Source organism: Meriones unguiculatus, chromosome 16 (genome assembly GCF_030254825.1).
Source record: "Meriones unguiculatus strain TT.TT164.6M chromosome 16, Bangor_MerUng_6.1, whole genome shotgun sequence".
NCBI classification, from domain to species: domain Eukaryota; kingdom Metazoa; phylum Chordata; class Mammalia; order Rodentia; family Muridae; genus Meriones; species Meriones unguiculatus.
This window is the reverse complement of record NC_083363.1, coordinates 7,063,030-7,082,845: the sequence shown is the minus strand read 5'-3', so window position 1 is coordinate 7,082,845 and position 19,816 is coordinate 7,063,030. Positions and strand designations below refer to the sequence as shown.

General features: G+C 52.4%; 2 protein-coding genes across 3 annotated transcripts in view; one reads left to right on the top strand and one right to left on the bottom strand.

Moving 5' to 3' along the window:
* Positions 1–2,004, bottom strand: part of Slc37a1 (solute carrier family 37 member 1) — a 63,192-nt gene extending 61,188 nt beyond the window's left edge. For both annotated transcript variants that reach the window (XM_060369216.1, XM_021645154.2), the window contains exon 1: positions 1,865–2,004. The gene's annotated coding sequence lies outside the window, so the exon portion shown is untranslated. The remainder of the gene's footprint in view (positions 1–1,864) is intronic.
* On the top strand, positions 1,829–19,803 carry Rsph1 (radial spoke head component 1). The gene is made up of 9 exons (XM_021645158.2): positions 1,829–1,965; positions 5,084–5,197; positions 5,302–5,407; positions 10,044–10,134; positions 10,579–10,714; positions 14,028–14,099; positions 16,649–16,808; positions 17,374–17,508; positions 19,611–19,803. Exons 1-9 carry the CDS (start codon positions 1,912–1,914, stop codon positions 19,649–19,651), a joined length of 909 nt encoding a protein of 302 aa, XP_021500833.1. The 5' UTR covers positions 1,829–1,911; the 3' UTR covers positions 19,652–19,803.
* Positions 19,804–19,816: the final 13 nt, after the last annotated feature.

Below are 19,816 nucleotides of genomic sequence, written 5' to 3'. Positions count from 1 at the left end.
ATAATCCCAGGACCCAGGAAGGCAGAGGCTGGAGGATCTCTGTGAGTTCAAGGCCAACCTGGTCTACAAAGTGCGTCCAGGATAACCAAGGCTACACAGAAAAAACCCTGTCTCAAAAAAAAGGACAAAACAAAAACCAAAAAACAAAAATTCATTCATTCCCCCACTTATCTGTCTATACACACTATGTTTATGCTCTTGATACAAATAAGTGTTCAGCCCAGAGGCATACCTCAAGACCAGGGTTCTGATAATACTGACAGAGGCATCGAACCCACGGACTAGAAGCTCTGCGCGTTGAGTATTTTGCTGCTTTTCTGTCGCTGTGGTAAAAACGGCATGACCCAGAGCAGCTAGCGAGCAGGGAGGGCTTGCTTGGCTTGCGGGTTGCGGACCATCATAGTCTATCATCGAGGGAAGACAGAGCAAGGGCCACAGCTGAGACCAAGGAGAGGCACCTCTCGCTGGCCATCTTGCTCGGCGCCTTCTAACCCAGCCCAGGCCCACGGGCCTAGAGATGGTACCGCCCACAGTGGGCGGGGCCCTCCTCCACCAATTAGCGAGTAAGGAATCACCCCACGGAGCAAGAGTCGGATTCCTCAATTGAGATTCCCTCTTCTCCGGGGATGACGGGTTGACAACCAACAGTAGCCACCACAATGACAAGGACGGTTCACTCGAGGTGTGACGAGAGGGTTCTAAGTGTCACCCGTCCGGGTGACTACAGTGGGTGTGTGGTTGTGGCTGTGGAAATCGGCACCCGGTGTGTCCGTGTGTCAGTCAGCACGGTTTTTATTTGTCCAGGATCTAGCCACCTTTCCCTTCCTCCAGGACGTATTTACCCTGTATCTGAAGCGACTTGGGCAGACGGCTCCTTAGCCAATCTTTGACGAAAGGGGGGACAAGGCCTTTCAAAGAGAGCAGAAGCCAGAAGGAGGGAGGGGACTGGAGGATTGGGCGGATTGGTTTATTTACAGTGCAGCTAGTGCGGGGAGCGGAGCTTAGGGCCGTAGAAGGAGTCCTTGTGCATTGGGGTTTCTGAGCAGAGGAAGCTGTGAGGATGTTAGGAGGCCAGATACTGGGGCAGAAAGTCTGGCCTAGCGGGAGCGTAGGAAGATCTGAGCCTGAGCTAACAGCTTAGGAGTGAGTGGAAGGGGGTCCAGTGGGAACTTGAGGGGTGGGATCCCTAGGAGGAGGGGCCTATCTGCAAGGGAGAACCAGTGTGGATGAGCGGGCCCGGATGTGTGGCATGCCAGGCTGGGCATTTGAGAGCGAGCCTGCGGGCACCAGGGAGCTGAGCCGAATGAATACGGGTCACCTGGCAGTGAGAGTCCAGGAGTCACCTGGGTAGGAGTTGGTTGAGATGCTAAACCCTGCCGGGATCAGGGGTCAGTGTGCAGGAGCCTCTGTCTAAGCGGCCAGAGCGCACGGCTCCGGCGTGTACGTGTTGATAGAAAACAGACCACAAACATCTCAGCGGAAGAACCTGGGAGGGTCCCCGCGGCATCTCCGGAGGACCCAAGGCACCCTGAGGACCCGCTCGTGCTTCGGGGGTCCGCTTTTTAGGTGGCTCCTCCAGGCACCCACAAACCAGGTCACTGAGGACAATCACAGGGGACAGCGACAGTGCCCAGGTTAGACGGCCAGGTCTGCCTGGGTACCAAGTCTGCCGAGGCCCCGCCCCTCCCTCTTCCTGGGCGGCAATTGGCAGAGATGCCCTTCCAGTTGCTAGGACACTATCCCAGCCCTTGGCTCCTCCCACGCCTCCTGTCCGGCCCTTTCCTGCCACCCTTCCAGGCGGAGATCCAAACCGCTGAGCGGCGTCTCCATGGCGACGCGGGACGCGGGTGGGGGTGGCTGGTACCTGCTTGATAGAGACGCTGCTCCGGAGATCCTGGCTGAGACCGGATCATGTCGGACCTTGGCTCCGAGGAGTTAGAGGAGGAGGGAGAGAACGATCTTGGGGTGAGAGCTCCCGACCACGGAGGGACTCGCGGGGTGCTCAGCAGCTCCGGAGCGGGAGGCGTGGGGACCCGAGGGCCCAGAGGCCGGGGACAGGACCACGCCGGCCGGCCACACCGGCGGCGCTGCGTCCAGGAAGTCGCTCTGAAAGGTGAAACGCCGTGACGTTTTGTTTCCACCCCCCTCCCCGCTCCCATCCCGCCTCCCATTAAAGGCGAAGATTTCTAGGCGGAGGGCGTGAGTAAAGGGATGGAGGTGGCTGCTTCCTGGCAACTCCCGCACGGTGCTGAGGTGCCCCGGGCTCTGAAGACCACCCTGTAGGTGTGGAATCAGTTTCTCTGAACCATCCCAAGCCACTGGAATCACTTCCCTAGTGCAGAGAGCAGAGGGGCGGCAAGGGGCCCACAGCTAGGTTTTGATTGCCTTGTGGGCCGGCTTGCTCCTCCTTAAGCCGGGAGGGTGACCACTCCCTGGCTGACAAAGTGGGAAGGGGCCTGTAGTGTGTGAGCAGAAGAGAGTTTGCCAAACAACAAAAGAACCGGGCCCCTCCTCCGTAATTCGATACTGACACTTGCTAGGACCTCTTTGCTGGCACTGGGCCCCACCTTTCGGCTTCCGCTTCATCTGCGCAACCTGGTCAGTGTGAAAACGCAGAAATGCCCGGGAATCACGTGCTCCCAACACCAAGGAGCTAGGGTTGAAAAGCAGGACAGACTCAGGGGTGAAATCTAGCCTCCACAGTCTCCATGTAATTAGCCGGAGGCTGGTATTTCGCCTGCAATTGTGAAGTGCATCCTGGCTTCCCTGTCTCCTTAGGGCTGACCTCCTCCTTAGGTCCCCCAGGGTTCTACTTCCAAAAGTCCCCCCCAGGGGGATGGGTGGGGGAGGACATGGCTCAGTCAGTAAAATGCTTGCTGGCCAGCATGAGGACCTGGGTTTCGATCCCACAGCTCAAAAACTAAGGTGGAGATGACTGAGGGAGGAAGACGTGTCTGTCTCTGGCCCCTATAGATGCTCATGAAGATGCACATGGACATGCACACATCACCCCCCCCCCCCTCTGTCAGAGAGAGGCGTCGCCAATTTATAATCTGCTGCTGCTCGAATCCAAATTAACAGTCCTGTCCATCAAGGTTTCTGGTTTGTTCCCCATCCGGTCCTACTGGTCTGTAACACATTTAAGCCTGTAGCTATCTATGATGGCAGATCACCTTTGGATCAACTGAAAGGAGGTCTCTACGTGGCCACCCCCAGAGCTCAGGGTTGGCCTTACTGGGAGGCCTCTAGGACAGGGGCTGTGTGTAGCAGTTCCTTTCCCGTTGCTGGGACAAGAAACACCGTGACTCAGGGGAGGAAGAGTTTATTTGTACTTGCGGTTCCAGAGGGATTGGGGCCCTTGGTGGCGAGGAGGCGTAGCAATAAGCAGCAGGCACAGGGGCTGACATGGTGGCAGCAACAGGAAGCTGAAAACTCACAGCTTCAAACCCAAGCTCAAAGCAGAGAGCGCAAACAGGAAGTGGGGTGAGACTATAAGCAGCCACAAGTCCGTCCCTAGTGACTTACTTCCTCCAGCAAGGCTCTGCATCCTAAAGGTTCCGCAGGCTCCCCGGGGCAGCATCGCCGAGGTTCAGATACCTGAGCATACGGGGGACATCCTCATTCAAACCCCCACACTGCGGTTTGCAACAACCAATTTGTAGGGTCAGACGCTTAAATTCTAGGCAGGGATTTCTGGGCTAAAGAAGGGCTAGAAGGAGGCAGGAAGTGTCTCCCTGATTGTTTCTAAAGTCTTCCACGTGATGGCCTGGTACCTGTAATAGACACGGTCCACGTCTGTTTATTATGTCTTAACGTTTTAAAATGAACACTATTGTGCATGTTTAAAGTACGCAGAATAATGTCATAAGCAATTATGGTGTACCGTTCCTGAGGGCTCTGGCTGCTTTCTCGTGTATTATACGCACGTCACACCCCTTCATATGAGCCAGAGAACATTTATTTAATAATGTTTGGGGGAAAAGGCGTGTGTTACTTTTTTTATTTACTTGTTTTTGGAGTGGGGGCAGGGATCTGCTCTGTGGCTCAGGTTTGGCCTTCGAGTCCATGGCTCAAGAGATCCTGCAATCCTCCTGCTTCAGCTCCTACAAGCGGCACTATTTGCAAACGGTTGTGTGTGTGTGTGTGTGTGTGTGTGTGTAAGGGGTGAATCCTAGGGTCTTATACATTTTAGGCATTTCCACTACCACTGAACGCTATCCCCAGGATAGATTCATAGCAATTTCAGATTGGGTCAGAAGTGGTTTGCTTTTAACATTTGGGCTTTTTTTTTTTTTTTTTTAAGGTTAGTTTATTTCATTTTGTGTATATGACTGTTTTTTTTTCCTATATGTGTACCGCAGGCATGCAATGCCTGAGGGGGCCAGAAGAGGGCACTGAATCCTCTGGAACTGGAGTTACAGATGGTTGTGAGCCACCATGTGGGTGCTGGGAACTGAACCTGGACCCTCTGTGAGAAGAGCCAGGGCTCTTAACCGTCGAGCCATCTCTCTAGTCTCAGGGTCAAACGTGTTTTAACTGTAACTCCTTTGGCAGCGGGTCTGAAATTAAAATTAGGGGAGTCTCCATGTCTCCTTCCCCTTTCCCACACAGCAGAACATACCTGCAAGACACAGACCCTGGCAGACAGCAGACACTCCAGGAAGCCCGAGAAGCAAGAGTCGTCCTCTTTGGGCATTTGTTCCTTAAGTCCTCAGTGACTGGGAAAGGTGAACAGGGGTGTCTGTGCAGGCTGGGCACCTCTTCCACCTGCAAACGCCTCTGTAGCACATTCCTGTACTGACCGAGTGCACGTGACATTTCCCATACACTGGTTCATGTCTACAGAGTCAGACTCAGCATAACTAAGATGCTGATGGAAGTGAAGCTCCCACTGTGGACACCTACACTAAATGTGACGCCTTGGACCAGAGCCCTGCCCATCAGGCTTGCCTAGCCGCCTCCCCGGTGTGACGTCATGGGTGGAAGGTTGGAAGGCTTCAGCGGTAGGACAGTTGTGAAATGGCTGGCAGGTGCTTGGCACCGGCGAACGGCCGCTACAAGTAGCTTGCCTTCTTTTGCCCAGGAGTATGAGGGGGATCGCAATGAGTTGGGAGAGCGGCACGGACATGGGAGAGCACGATTGCCCAACGGGGACACGTACGAAGGACAGTATGAGTCTGGGAAAAGACACGGACAGGTGAGGACTGCCAACTCGGGAAGCCGGTTTTCTCTATTAAATATTGTCTCTCTGTGTGTGTGGGACTCAGGGCCGATACGAACTGTACTGTCGATATGTTTCAGGGGGTCTACAAATTTAAGAATGGTGCCCGCTACATCGGAGAATATGTTAAAAATAAAAAGCACGGTCAAGGCTCCTTCGTCTATCCAGATGGGTCCAGATATGAAGGTAACATGAAGTCTTTTTTTTTTTTTTTTTCCTTCTGTATAGGCTGTTTCTGTCTTTGAACTTGTCTTCAGATCCTAAACTGTAAAAGATAGCTCCAAGTTCACCAGATCTACCATTACTGGAGGTCATAGAGATTAGGAAGTCTACTTTAAAAACTAAACATCTAATTACCCAACCTTATATGGCTGGTCCTGAGGGCAGTGTATGCCTCCTGTGAGCCAGAGACTTGCTGGGTGGGCACAGGCCCTGCGTGTGCTCTAGATCCATGCCAGCCTATGGCACCCTCTGTCTGAAGCTGCCTTTGTGATTTTCTGGTCGTACGATGTCTTTCCCAGTCTCTGGTTCCTTCCATGCTAATGTCATGCATCTGGAAGACCCTTAGCTTATTTCTAAGAACCTCAGGTCCCCCACAGACCACTGCCACCTGGTGGGCACAAGTCTGATCCCAGAGCCAGGAAGAGAGAAGGCAGGAAGTAGGCTGTGGGCCTTCAGAAAGTGTATGCTGATTTGAGGGTCTGGCTTTTTTTCCACCCTCTGTCCCTCCTGTCTCTGGAAGGGTTTCCTGGTTTTCTTCAGACCTTCAGAAAGGTCTGTGCCTTCAGCCTTCGACGATGGGTACAGTAGGTTTGACTCTGTGGTGGTTTTCTTGCGGTAGCATGCAGATGGAATAGACCGATCTGTGTGCACTCCCTAATGCCTTTCCTGCCCCGAGGGAAGAGCTCCTTGGCAAGGACCATGGTGCGCTTTGAATGACAACATCACTTTCTAACGAGGATGACATCCTTAGCACGTCGTAGTCCCACGACTATTACCTGAGACATTCATCTTCAAGGAGAGGTGCTTTCAGAGGTGTTAAGAGTTGTTTACTTAGTTTATATACGTAGGCGTTTTACATTCACGGGTGTTTTACCTGCACGTACGCCAGTGAAATACGTGCATTAAGTGTCCAAAGAGGGCCCTGGAGTTTTAGAGACCTGGTTGCTCGCCTCATGGTTGCCAGGAAACATGCAGGGGAAGGGGGAGAAGGAGGGGGAGAGGGAGGAATGGGCATGTCCCCAGTGGCCTTCCACTAAGTTCTGTGTCTCAAAAGCTCCAACAGTACTACGGTTGGGGACCAAGCTTCCGCACATGGCTTTTGGGGAACACCTAGCCAAACCACAGCAGTTTCCCCGCCACGCTCCCAGAGAAAACAAAAACTAAAAACAGCAGATAGCAAAGTAAGATGATTCTGTCCGACTCCGAGACGGCATAGAGGCATTCATGCCCCTGTGTTAGACATGGAACTTAAAATTGTTTTGTTCCTAAGCCTTAGCAGTCTTGGTCGACCAGAAGTACCATCTGCTCTCTTAACGAGCTTTGAACAATTTGATTGAGGGCTTAATTGAATTCTTCCCAGATCCCTGTGAGCCTAATCTTGTCACTTTTGATTTAGTGTAGATGTTAATATAATTTGGGTTACATATAAAGTACACCGAAAGGGGAGGGGCTTGGGAATTCTCTGAAGCGGAGTTGAGGATTTTTACTAAAGGTTTTTATTAGTATAGGCTTAGGCGCGAAATTGGATGAAAAAGAGGCGCCCTGCTGGCCAGGTGTGCCAAGTGTGGGAACAGTGCCCCTTCCATTCGGAGATGAATCAACTGATGAGGCCGGTCCACTCACGACACACGTGAGCTCAAGTGTGGGAATCCTCACCAAGCAGTTCCCCGGCTCTGCGGACAAGCTTCCGGGGGCAGTTCAGTCCCGGCACCCGCTACCATAGCCTCAGGGAGGGCTTATCCTTTTAAGACTGTCCCCAACTCAGATGCAGAGGCGGGCCCCAGGCCGCTCCCGCTTCTGTCCAGCTCAGGGCTAACTAAGTGTTCCCCTAACCCTGCCTCCTATGTGATGAGCTTCCGGCAGTACAGCTTTCGGGAACTCTTGGAAACACTGTTACTTGTTTATTGTAAAGTATACTACAAATCCCAGCGATGAGCAGGCAGATGAAAGGGCATAGAGTGTGAGTTCTAGAAGGGTGCAGTGTGGGGGAGCCTTTGTTCTTGCGGAGGTGTGCATGGACATGCTGGCATACGCATGCCTGCCCCAACCCAAAGTCTCATCAAATCTCACGGTTCAAGGGATTTGAAGGGCTTAATGTGCAGACACCTCTGCCCTTAAACACTCTGGGTCTGGTAGCATGACTAAGAGTGATGAGAACAGTAAAGAACTGTTCCAAAAAAAAAAAAAAAAATTCAAGAAAAGGACAAAAACAAATTGAAAACAGGCATATGGTTCTAAATGCCATTCAGGAGCCTGGACTCATGGTCATTGCAGCCTGCAGCAAGTATGGGCCGCCTTCTTCTGGGCAGGCCAGCACAGGGCTTCCTATGGGCACCTGCCACAAATTTCTCAAGTGGTAGAGCATGTGCTCATGGGTCCTCACCAACATAAAGCCTGGCGTGTTTGCAGCGTAAGCATCCTCGTTCTCTTTTGAAAAGTGTCCGTGAAACACATAACATTTTTCTTGTTACACCAGCCTGGATCCCTGCTCCCAAGGTCAGGAGAAGAGAGATGGGCCCATTTTGTTAAGCTCTTTTTTTGGGGGGGTGGTGTGTGGGGGGGAGGGAAACCAGATGGAGTAACTCTTCTAGCTTTGCCCCAGGGTGTGCTGGAGCAGCTCACAGAAGCCAATTTTGTGCTTCTGGCAGCCCCATAAGCAGCTCCAAATTGGCCTCGGTGGGAATATTCCAGCACCGAAACTGTCGGATGCTGCAGAAGCGGACACAATGCTGCCAGCGCAGGCCTAGGAGACCCCCCCCCTAGATCTTTCTCCGTGGCGTGCACCTACAGGCCCGGCACCAGGTGTATATTTCAGCCAATTGTATCAATTCCTGGAGTCTCCGCCTCTCTTGCTTGTGTCCCCTGTCTCACGTCTCTCCGTGGGACCTTGTCCTCCTCCTGACCTGTGGCAATCGCTACCCCATCTCTCCATACGCTTGGCGAGGCTGCCCTGTGCTAAGCTCTTGTCCACCTCTGAGGGTCTGTTCTTGCCTGTGCCCCGTGCGGCCGACCACCCCCATGTTGGTCTCCGTCTCCATCTGGTGGGGGCTTGTTGGGGGGACGAGGGCTGTCCATTTGCACAGATGTTCTCCTGCCTCACGAGGCTGCCAGAACGCTGTCATCGTTAAGTAAATATTGGAGAAGTAAGGAAAGTCCTCCCCCCTTTTTTCTGGATAAACTTTGGGTTCTGCTCACAAAATCAGACAGTTTGGATAATTCATGTTTTGTTAGCACGGTGCATTTGGAAATGTCTCTAGCGTTTGGGTAAGCCAGAAGTTCACACACATTCTAGGGGCCTCTTTAAGGAAAAGGATACAAAGTTGCTAAAGATGAATTCTTATTTGTAATGGGAAATTGAAATAAATGAAACATTTTTAAATTTTAAAAAAGTACCATAAGCATCACAGAATTTAAGAAGGCACCCCGGATGTATTTTTAATTAATGACAGACGTCCTTGTAGAATTCTGGAATGGCTTTCTTCCACCACTGTTTTGGCTTTTCTTTAGCACTGGGATTGAATCCAGGGCCTCCTACCTGTGAGGTAGGCATCTTCTGCCTGTGTTAGCCAATATTCTTTTTTTTCCCCTTATTTATTTATTTATTCATTTATTTGAGACAAGGTTTCTCTGTGTAACAAGAGCCCTGGCTGTCCTGGACTCACTTTGTAGACCAAGCAGGCCTCAAACCCACAGAAATCCAGCTGCCTCTGCCTCTTTAATCTCAACACTTGGGATTAAAGGCATACATCATCACACCTGGCCCAATATTTGTTCTATAAATGTTGTAGAGACAACATCGTCCCTTTCTCTTTAAACAAACTGGTCTCAATTCGTTTTTAATTATTTGTAGTTTCATTCTAGACAGTTTCATCTGGGGTAGAAGTCTAGACAGTTCCATCCCGGTGCTGGTTTGCTGTTGGTTGTATCTGAGGTTTTAGGTGATGTCCACCTTGGTTGCTTTCCAGTGTGAGCTGTAAGAGTTGAGGAGCTTTTGAGAGGCTGATTTCAAATCCTCTGTGGCTGAAAACCTGGTAGGTCGATGACCTTGTTGTCAGGCCGTTCCAGAGTTCATGCTGTTTTCCCAGTGGCGGTAGGATTTCCTGTCCAGCGCAAGAGGATTATCAGGACCCGCCCACATGTAAGGGAGTGGCCGGGCCAGAAAGGGGAGTGTGTGAGGTGGAGTGAAGGAGCTGGCAAGAGGGCAGCCTTGGAACCGAATGCCCAGATGAGAGACAGGGTGTACACTGAGGCTAGACCATCAAGCAGCACCTCCAAGGCTAGCAGAGTATGGCTGGGGTCACTGGTCAGACAAGCTTGTTGGGACCCTCACCAACCTGTGAAAGCACGTCACGTGCACACATCCTCCAGATCTGTGTCCCGGACTCCTAACTTGGCTCTTCTTAGCCAGTTCTCACCAGGGGCCAGCACAGGAGAAAGGGCCTGCGCTGGAGGGAGAGGAGAGGAGAGAGGCAGCGGGCTTAGTCTCCTGATTACGAAGTTCTCTCTTGCAGAGCATGTTGCTTGGATCCCGCTGGGCTAGCAGGGGCCACGGCACCCGCCTGCTCTTTTCATCTGGCTTTGTGCATGTGGCCTTTTGCAGGGGAATGGGCAGATGACCAGAGGCATGGCCACGGCGTATACTACTACGTCAATAATGACACCTACACGGGGGAGTGGTTCGCCCATCAAAGGTTTGGCTCCTTCCTGCAGTCTTGGGGGTCCAGTTGTGGTGTTAAGAACTGGACGATGCCCACGCAAGATGGTTCCCTGCTGTTGGGTTGGTGTGTAGGGGAGGGGCTGCTGAGAGGAGCAGAGCTCCTGGGCTCCTCCATGCAGAAGCCCCAGGGGGTGAAGACACGGAGGGAGGGCCAGTCTAGCGGAGGGAGGTCAAGCAGCCCTCCATCTGCCCGGAGCAAGCAGGTCGTGTGCAGACAGCTGGCCTCTATGCATTAGGTGGTGCTGGCTCCACGATTCTTTACTGTCCCACGTGTGGGTGGCATGCCAAGCCTTCGAGTGGACCCAGACACAGGAAACACAGAGGCCTGTGAGCCGGCCTCCACTCAGGTCCCCCTTGGTCCTAGGGTCAGTGCTCCGCACTGGACAGTGACTAAGTTCCCTTGTCCTGTCTTCACCAGGCACGGGCAAGGCACCTACTTGTACGCAGAGACCGGCAGTAAGTACGTCGGGAGCTGGGTGAACGGGCAGCAGGAGGGTGCCGCCGAGCTCATCCACCTGAACCACAGATATCAGGGCAAGTTCATAAACAAAAACGTAAGTCGGTGTGCCGGGGGGGGGGGGGGGGGGGGGGGGCTAACACTAAACACTCGGAGGAGCCCCTGCATTCCCACCAGATGAGGGCAGCCTCACCACTCTGAGCCCTTCTGATGCCCACAGAGCACAGAAGGAGGTAGGGTGGGAGGCAGAAAGCTGAGCCCATTTCCCCAGGCCTCGGAAGCACTTTATGTCTCTGTAAGGGCGGTGCCCTTGATACGAGGGCATCTTCTGCTGGCTGTGTGCAGTTCTTCCCACTGGTAAATCATGTCGAATTGGGGTGTGTGAGGAGAACCCCAGGGGCTCCCTTCATGCCGGAGGCCAGCCTGCCGTTCCTGGTTGGGGAGGGCTTTAAGAGCTCCCCACCCCCACCCCGTTTCATTTACATGTAACTTGAGCCTTAACAGCTGGTCTGAAAGGGAGAGTAAACCCGGAGGCTTTGCTCTGACATTTAGTAAAAAGCTTAAATTGTACACTATCTGATGCTAGGATTCCCCTCCCCTTCGCTGCCCCTCTCTCTCACCCCTCCCTTAGGGACTCTGTATACCACATGCACACACATACTATAGCCTATGCAGAACAGGTTTTGAGAGTTCATGAGGTCCCAGGACACAAAGGCATATCTGCTATCATCTCACACTTGTGGGCATGTGGAATAAAATGCAGAGGAGGCCCCCTGGTCTAGACAGAGCTCCTGCCCTGGCTCAGAGGGCCGTGACCCCGGGCATAGTCCTTCATGCCTGCTGCCATTCCAGCCTACACCACAAAGCAAGCTGCCTGACCTAATCCCTAGCAGGTTTCCCGGTGCAGGGTGAGGGCATTCTCTCTGCTCTGACCCTAAAGGGAAGGGAACGCTGAAGCGACCCACTCTACATTTGGGTCCGTGTTTCCACTTTTGTTGGCTAGCCCGTTAACTACCCGCAACCCCCACCCTACCCGAACACATGCGCCATTTCACAGGCAGGTGATGCCGGACTCGAGAACGGCAGCCAGTAAGACCTTTAAACTTCACTTTGTTGTCATTTCGGCAAACGCATTTGTATAGGGCAGAGTCTTAGTTACTTTTCTGTGGCTGTGAGAAACACCGTGACCTAATGCAGCTTGGGAAGGAGAAAGGGTTTATTTCACCTTAAAGGTCCCAGTCCACCTTTGAGGAAGCTGGCTCGGGGACTGAAGGGGAGGGGTGGCCGCTCCAGCCGGGCAGGGTCGTGGAACAGAGACCTGGGAGGAACGCCGCTCACTGCCGTGTTCTCAGGCCTTGTTTGCTACCTTCCTTACACAGCTCTGGCCCACCTGCCTGGGCATGGCTCTGCCCACAGCGGACCAAGCCCTCCTGCAGCACTTTAACAAGTAGGAAAATGCCCCTACGGTCTGATGAAGGCCCTTCTTCAGTTGAGGCTCCTTCCCAGGCGTGTCGAGGGTCCATCAGACAGCCGGGTGGCTGAGAGTGAGGGGCCGACACTTTGAAACAGCACAAACACTGTCCACTGTCTTGAAAAGCTGCACAAACTTATTCCCTCATCAATATCAGAACCCAGATTCTGTCACAGGTTCTCACGACATTCAGTTTATCAGCTACAACCTTTGTCTTTCTTCCTCCCCCAATGCTGATGTGCAAGCACGGCTTTCTCTCTCTCTCTCTCTCTCTCTCTCTCTCTCTCTCTCTCTCCCTCCCCTTTCTCTCTCAAACTGTGTGTTTCTTTCACCCACTTGGCACTGCTTAGTGTTTCTCAGACATTTCCCCATCCCCGTCCTTGCTGATGAGTCAGGATGAAGGACGATGGAGACGGGAGGCAGACTAGGAGATAGGATGATTGAACACTTCACCAGGGCATGGCTGACGACTGATGAACTGAGGGGCAGTGATGGGCCGAGAAACTAGGCAACTAGGTAAACTCACCCCAAATCTTTTCACTGGGCAGAGTCTGGAGGGAGGCAGACGTTTCTGTTAGCTGGTGGCTAAGGGAACTGCGAAAGGTTATATTTTTAAAAGGGTTCGTTGTGTTTTAGGACTTTATGAAAGGGATAGGGAACAGGAAAATTAGATTGTCGTTCAGCAAAGGGAGAAAGGTATTCTCTGGAAGGAATATTTAAATGTAACCATGGACAAAACTAATCAAAAATAGGTGACTAGCTACAAATGCAGAAATGAGGAAAAGAGCCCCTAAACAGACTCACAAAGAAGAAATAGATTTAATTTCGTAAGAGGCATAATGACTAGAAAATTGAAAGCCCAGCCGGGCATTGTGGCCTGTAATCCCAGCACTCAGGGAAGCAGAGGCAGGCAGGCAGGCAGGCAGGCAGATCTCTGTGGGTTCGAGGCCAACCTGGTCCACGAAGTGAGTCCTGGACAGCCAAGGCTACACAGAGAAACACTGTCAGAAGAAAAAAAAAAAAGAAGGAAGGAAAGAAAATTGAAAGTCCAGTATAGTGTTGAAGGTCTACATTTTCAGCTAAGACCTGAGGCAAAGAGACCGTGCCAGCCTGGGCTATACAGTAAGACATAGCAACAAAGCAACAAACGGAACATTCACACCAGCACTTGGGCAAAGAATGGTGTCGGCATAGCAACGGTCAACGCCGGTAACCGAGTAAAGCAAGTTATATATAATTCACGGCCCAGGGCGAGATCAAATGTCATGCTGGCAACTGGTGACACGGTAAAACATTTGTAAACCCGAGGCGTGGGTCACACTCGGTTTCAGAGTCAGAGTGGTGCCAGAGCGTGTGACTGTGACCAGGTTTCTGTTAAAAACAACAAAAGTCTCCCGGGGGGCAGTGCGATGGATCTGTGCGTAAAGGTACCCAACTTCAAGCCCGACATCTGACACTCAGGTCCCACAGGGTGGAAGGAGAGACCGGCTCCTGCAGGCTGGCCTCCAGCTGCCACACGCGGCCACACGCGTGCAGTGTGTGACACGTGCACCCGCCCCCACCACCAAGTAAATAAATAGCTCAAGAACGCTTTGCGCCGAATCCAGCGCCACCGCAAACACGGCAGGGCCTCGGTAGGCGGCCCCCCCCCCAGCTAGTCTGCCCACAGGCACCGATTTATTTCAGGTTCTAAAGTGAATCCGGTTCTTACTCCTTTCATGAAGCAGTAAAACACGACCGAGGCCTTCAAAACACAAAACCTTTCGCAGTTCCGTCAGCTGACAGCTGGCAAAAAGCATTCCGTGACCCCTCTCAGGCTTTGCGCGGTGAGGCCATTCGGGGTGGGCTTGCAGGACACAGCGCTTAGGAGGTGTTCTGTGCTTTCTGCTCACCGTTGACCCCGGAGAATAAAGCGCACCGAACTCCTTTCTCCCCGTAGCCTGTCGGCCCTGGAAAATACATATTTGACATTGGATGCGAACAGCACGGTGAATACCGCCTAACAGATGTGGTGAGTTTCCAGGGGCTGGACATCTGCCCTGTCAGTCCCGTTGAGCCCACTAGGTGAAAGGTGATCGGCTTAGGGCGTGCTCTTAGCCGGCTCAGCTGCTTAAGGGTCAGTGTCGGCAGGTGTCAGTCCCGGAATGGCATCTGGGCGCTGAGACCGTCAGCACGATGTCGGGTGGCCGATCCTGTCTCACGGGTGTGTGTGTGTGTGTGCTGGTGCTGCTTGTGAAAGCCTTGTTGGTAAATGAATTCCTCTGCTACATTTAACATGCGTGTTAATACCAGGCTGCTAGTCTCTGGCTGGCACCAGTGTCGCCATTCTTAGGCCCTCAGGTACAGGTGTGTGAAGGGGTGTCTATGTGTCCGCAACCTTTTAATAAGTTGTGTTTAATAATGTTGTTGTGACCCCAACCATAAATCTATCTGTCTGTCTGTCTGTCTATCGCACAGTAGATAGTACCAGATCAGAAAGTTTAATCTATAAAGCAGGTGCAGTAAGAGGCGGCAGTAACAATTAATAAAATAAAAACAGAACAGTGGTAACGTGGCGGAGATAAAAGTTGTGTGAACATTCTCATTCTCTCTCTTCCCCTCCCCGAGGAGGTTTCAGAAACCTCGCATCAGGTCTCCTCATATTTTTTTTTTTTCCTTTTTGAGACAAGGTTTCTCTGTGTAGCCTTACTTGTCTCTGTGTAGACTCACTTTATAGACCAGGCTGGCCTCAAACTCACAGGGATCCGGCTGCCTCTGCCTCCCTGAGTGCCGGGATCACAGGTGTGTGCCACCGCTCTTGGCTCGGTCTCCTCTTTCTCGGCTCAGCATCTTTGCTTGTCGCTTAAAAGGGAGCATTTTAGGGCAGTCTCCCTGACACAGCCATGTTGCCAGCTGCTCTGGTTTAAATGTAAAGTGTCCTGTTGTGTGCCTCCCTACACCCCCAGCTCGTGAGGTGAATGCTGGTCGCCAGCTGGTGGGGCTAATTTGGGAGTTTCTGAAAACCTTAGGGAGTGAGACGTAATTGAAGGAAATGTGATATACCAGGGGTATATCTCAGGGTCTGCGTCTCCCTGTGGCCCTTTCCCGTTTGCTCCCACCTGTTTCCTGTGGCTCATGCCGTAAACAGTTCCACTATGATGGTCCGAGCCCTCTGAAACCTTGAGCCCAGACACTCCTTTCCTCTTTTAAGTCATTCCCTTAGGTATTTTGCCACAGCTATGCAGAAGGAACGAAAATACCTACCGTAGTCTGACCTCATTTTTACCTGGATCACCTAATCTTCAAATAGGTCCTTTCTAAGGTCCTGGGGGGGGCTAAGGCAACACCACATTATTGGGGGTAGGGCTCAGATCATTTCCTAACACTGAGAAAGTCAGCTTCAACCCTCTGAGGCATGCATGTGTGGGGTCAACTGTGGAGGAAGGAGGATTGTATGGAAACAGAAGGTGGCTCGTGCTATGACAGCCCTGAAGCTTCGACCGGCCTGAGCTGGGACCAGGAAGCAGTGCAGGAAAGTGGGGTCGGGGGTTCTGTGAAACCCAGGGCTCTGTGGCTTTCCTAGTGAGAGCCGGTGGGTTCCCCGGGAGGGAGTCAGGTTATGAACCATCAGCTGTGGACCGCCAGCCGCTGAGGGAAGGGACATCTGCCACCTGGGGAAGGTCAGCTCTTGCCAGAGTACAAGGCCCTTTGGAGACGCCCTCCGAGTATGACGCTGGCTTATCAGTCTCAGGGTCACTTGGGAATCTATGCAAATCACTAGTCCGCCATCCCGACCTGGAGCTTAAGTAAATTATTAGTCTCCAGTGCTGACTGGCTGAGTTAGGAGCAGTGTGGCGAGGCCAGCACGTGTGTTTCAGAGAGCCTTCTGGGTGACTGATGCAGGGCAGGCTCGGCCACCCCTGCTCTTGAGTACTTGTGTCACCCTTTGGGTGGCGGAACTCAGAACTTTGGGAACCAAATGAGAGAATTCACTTCTGGGTGGCTGAGCAGATGTTGGGAATTCTGGCTATAGCCAGAAGTTTCCACCCGTGGCCATGACGGTGATGTTCTGTTCACAGACTTATTAGGTTGATGTTCTGATCTCTGGAACTATATAAAAGCTACAGAATCGACTTGGCAGATAACATTTGATAAAACAAAATTGACACATGTTGGCTCCAATCCCTGTAGGAAGTACACGTTTGCCAGCACCGACCTTTTATTCTACTGCTGCTGAATTTGATCTCTGTACTCATGATAGGAGAGATACATTTCCTGGCCACCATCCGGACATCGCAGGGCTTTCTTAGGACACTACTTAAGTGGGACATGCGGAGCCTCTGCTCTGTGGCTCCCTGTCTCCTTTGGCTCAGGCAGGATCCGTCCTCAGACCTTAGAGGACGCCACCGGCAGTCACAATTATTCTGGAATGGTGTGACCGAAAGGCTCAGGTCCCAGCTCAGAGTGGGTCTTTCTCTCTTCCCTGTTGTCATTTTATATTCCAGATCAAATAATAGCAATGTGGATGACTTCTCTTTTTTTTTTTTTTTTTTTTTTTTTTTTTTTTTGCACTTAAAATAGGAAAGAGGAGAAGAGGAGGAGGAGGAAGAGACATTAGTGACTATCATTCCAAAATGGAAAGCTCTCAAAATCACGGAGCTGGCCCTGTGGACTCCAACCCTCTCTGAGGAGCAGCCTCCTGCTGAGGGACCAGGCCAGGAAGAAGTACCAGGAGCTACTGGTACAGAACACCCCGCCGGTTTTCAGGGCAAACACCCCTTAATTATGTCCATGCACAGCTTCCTCAGGCGTGGTGGAACTGGGCTGCCTGGGAAATGGCCTCTGGGTCAGTTCGGGTGCAGGATGTTATAAGGGCAAGTATCTGGAATGGGAGTCTCCCAGGGAGTAGAGGAGAAGAATGATGATCACCACAGAGAAGGAATGCTCAGCTAGGACGCAGGCCCCAGCAGCCCTGAGGGATCCTCCAATAGCCAGAGTTCACTTGGCAATTCCTTGCTGTGGGCGTGACTTGGGCTGAGCAGCCAATAGCAAATGGGGCCACATGCCCGTGTTGGAAGAAGGATCCAGACAGCATTTTTACGGTGGTCTTGCCAAGAAAGTGGAAAGATGGGGCAGGGTGATCTGATTGCCAGGCCTGGGCTGGAGCTTGGGGGGCTGGGAAAGGAGGCCCTAACCTCGGGAGCATGGGACATGGCTGGGAAGACCAGAAGGCCTGCTCGACACGCAGGCCTGTACTCATGTTTCCGGTGACCTCGTTCTACCATCCATCACTGTCTTCATCCCAGGTACCGGTGAACCCCCAGATGATGCCCAGGGGATAGGAGAAGGTTTTGAGGGTGATATGGAGATGAGGGCCGGCGAGGAAGACTTGGACACATTCATGCAGGAGAGCCGCGAGAACAGCTACGACATGGACCAGGGTAAGGACGCGCGCTCTGCAGAGTGGGCGGAGCCAGCGTGAGGCCGGCCGGCTGCGTATCCTGGGAGGAGCAGGCTGTTCTTTCCTCCGCCATGCTATCCTCAGGCGGGGCTTAGGGACCTGAATGAGCCTTGAGGAGGCCGGTGTAAGTTCACCAGAAGTCCAGCTGGTCTCCAGTTTAGCCTGACCATGGCAGGAACTGGCCTGGTGAGACTGCTTCTCAACACTCCCTCCCGGGGGGGGGGGGGGAGGGAGGGAGAAAACCAGATGTGGTTGGGAATAGTTCTAAGGGGTTTAGAGGAACGGTCTGGACAGGCCTATCCCCGCCGCCCACAGGGCAGGGAGCCCACCTCAGGCTCCTGCAATCTTTGAAAATCTTTCCCCACAGGGATAAATCTGACCTTGTTCTCAGGGACAGACTGGGTACCCCAGGCTGCCTGCTCCCCTGGCAGCACATGGTAGCAGCATGTGTTAGGGTGAAGAGACGCCGTGACCAGGGCAACTCTTATAAAGGAAAGCACTTAACTGGAGATGACTCACAGTTCGGAGGTTCAGTCCTTTTTCATCATGGCGGGAAGCATGGCGGCACACAGGCAGACATGGTGCTGGAGAAGGAGCTGAGAGGTCTACATCCAGCTCGGCAGGCAGCAGGCAGCAGGAAGAGACAGACAGTGGGCCTGGTTTGAGCTTCTAAAACCTCAAAGCCCACCCCCAGTGACACACCTCCTCCAACAAGGCCACACCTCCTCCAACAAGGCCACACCTCCTTATAATACCACTCCCTATGAGCCTATGGAGCCTGCCTTAGGGTTTTATTGCAAACCTTATAAAGGGCTGGCTTGCAGTTTCAGAGGTTCAGTCCGTTATCATCATGGCGGGAAGCATGGCCGCATCCAGGCAGACATGGTGCTGGAGAAGCAGAGAGTCCTACATCTTGATCCAAAGGCAGTCTCGAGGAGACTAGATGTGTTTCACACTGTGCGTCTTGGGCATTCAAGACCTCAAAGCCCCACTTCCACAGTGACACGCTTCCTCCTAATGGCACCATTCCTCATGGCCAAACATTCAAACACATGAATCTCTGGGGCCCACACTTATTCAAAGCACCACAGAGCCCATTTTTATTCAAACCACCACGAAGGCTGATTTGATTTTGGTTGTAAATTAGGAGATAATGTATTTCCTAGTCTTAAAAAAAAAAAATCTGAAACAGAATCAGGCAAAACCAGTTTTCTGTTTAACTGGTGGGAACACACACGTGAGCTTGAGATTTTTCCAGCAACAGTTAACGCGAACAGTGCAACAGCACACTGAAGAGGCAGCATCCGTTGAGCAGGCTCTGGTGGAACCCTCACCTTTAACCTCTCATTTCATGACGTGGGTGAGAGCGACCCCTCGCAGGTGCATTGCCTGCAGGGTCCTGTGGGCACTTAGGGAAGTGCCAGGCCTGCGCCCCATCTTTGGGTTCCTAAAAGCGGGCAAGTTTCACTGCACATGACCTTGGGTTGCTGGCACCCCTCAGTGTGGGGTGGAGAGACAGGGCTCTCATCCAGAGCCACCCATGCCCACAATTTCACTCATAGAAGATCAGGCACTGTCACCGTGTTGCCTCTGGAACAAGAGCAAGAAGTATATCCTGGCAGGGTCAGCTCCAGCTGCATGGAGGGGCTGAGAGGCAGCAAGAAAGGGCAAAATGGAAGTGACCGGAAACTCCAGACAGAAACACAGCCTGAAGTCAGGGCGAGCTGGGGGAGGGGGCCTCTGCTTTCTCCTGCACTCTTCCTTGAAATCGAGCGGTGGGCCTCTGGACTGGCGCTTCAGGTCTGCGGGTGTGACAGAGACCTCAGGGAAACACAGAACTCAGGTGAGCGGTTATGAGCTCACCCCGGGGACCAGGTCCAGCAAGGCTGTGATGAGCAGATCACGGCTGGTCCCTGAGGAAGAGGAGGAGCCTCTGCTCAGAAGCTCATCCCAGGGATCTGGAATGGAAGCAGGAAATGGGGCCTGGGAGGGGCTAAAGGCTTAAGTTGTTGTAATCTGTTATTATTATTATTATTATATCATTAACTTTTATGCTTCTCCTGTGTTCTCCCTCCTTCCCAGGAAACGTGAACTTTGATGAAGAACAGTTAGACCAGGAATAAAATGAAGGAGGTAGAACACAAACAGCCAGCAGTGCCTTCGCTATCGCCAGCCAGCTGGGGCCGGTACCGGCTGGCTGTCAACTTTCCTTTCTCAGTTGTTGTTTTACAGTTGGAAATAAATCTCCCGGTGTGTTCAGTGTTTGTGAAGGGGCCTCCACCACAGCC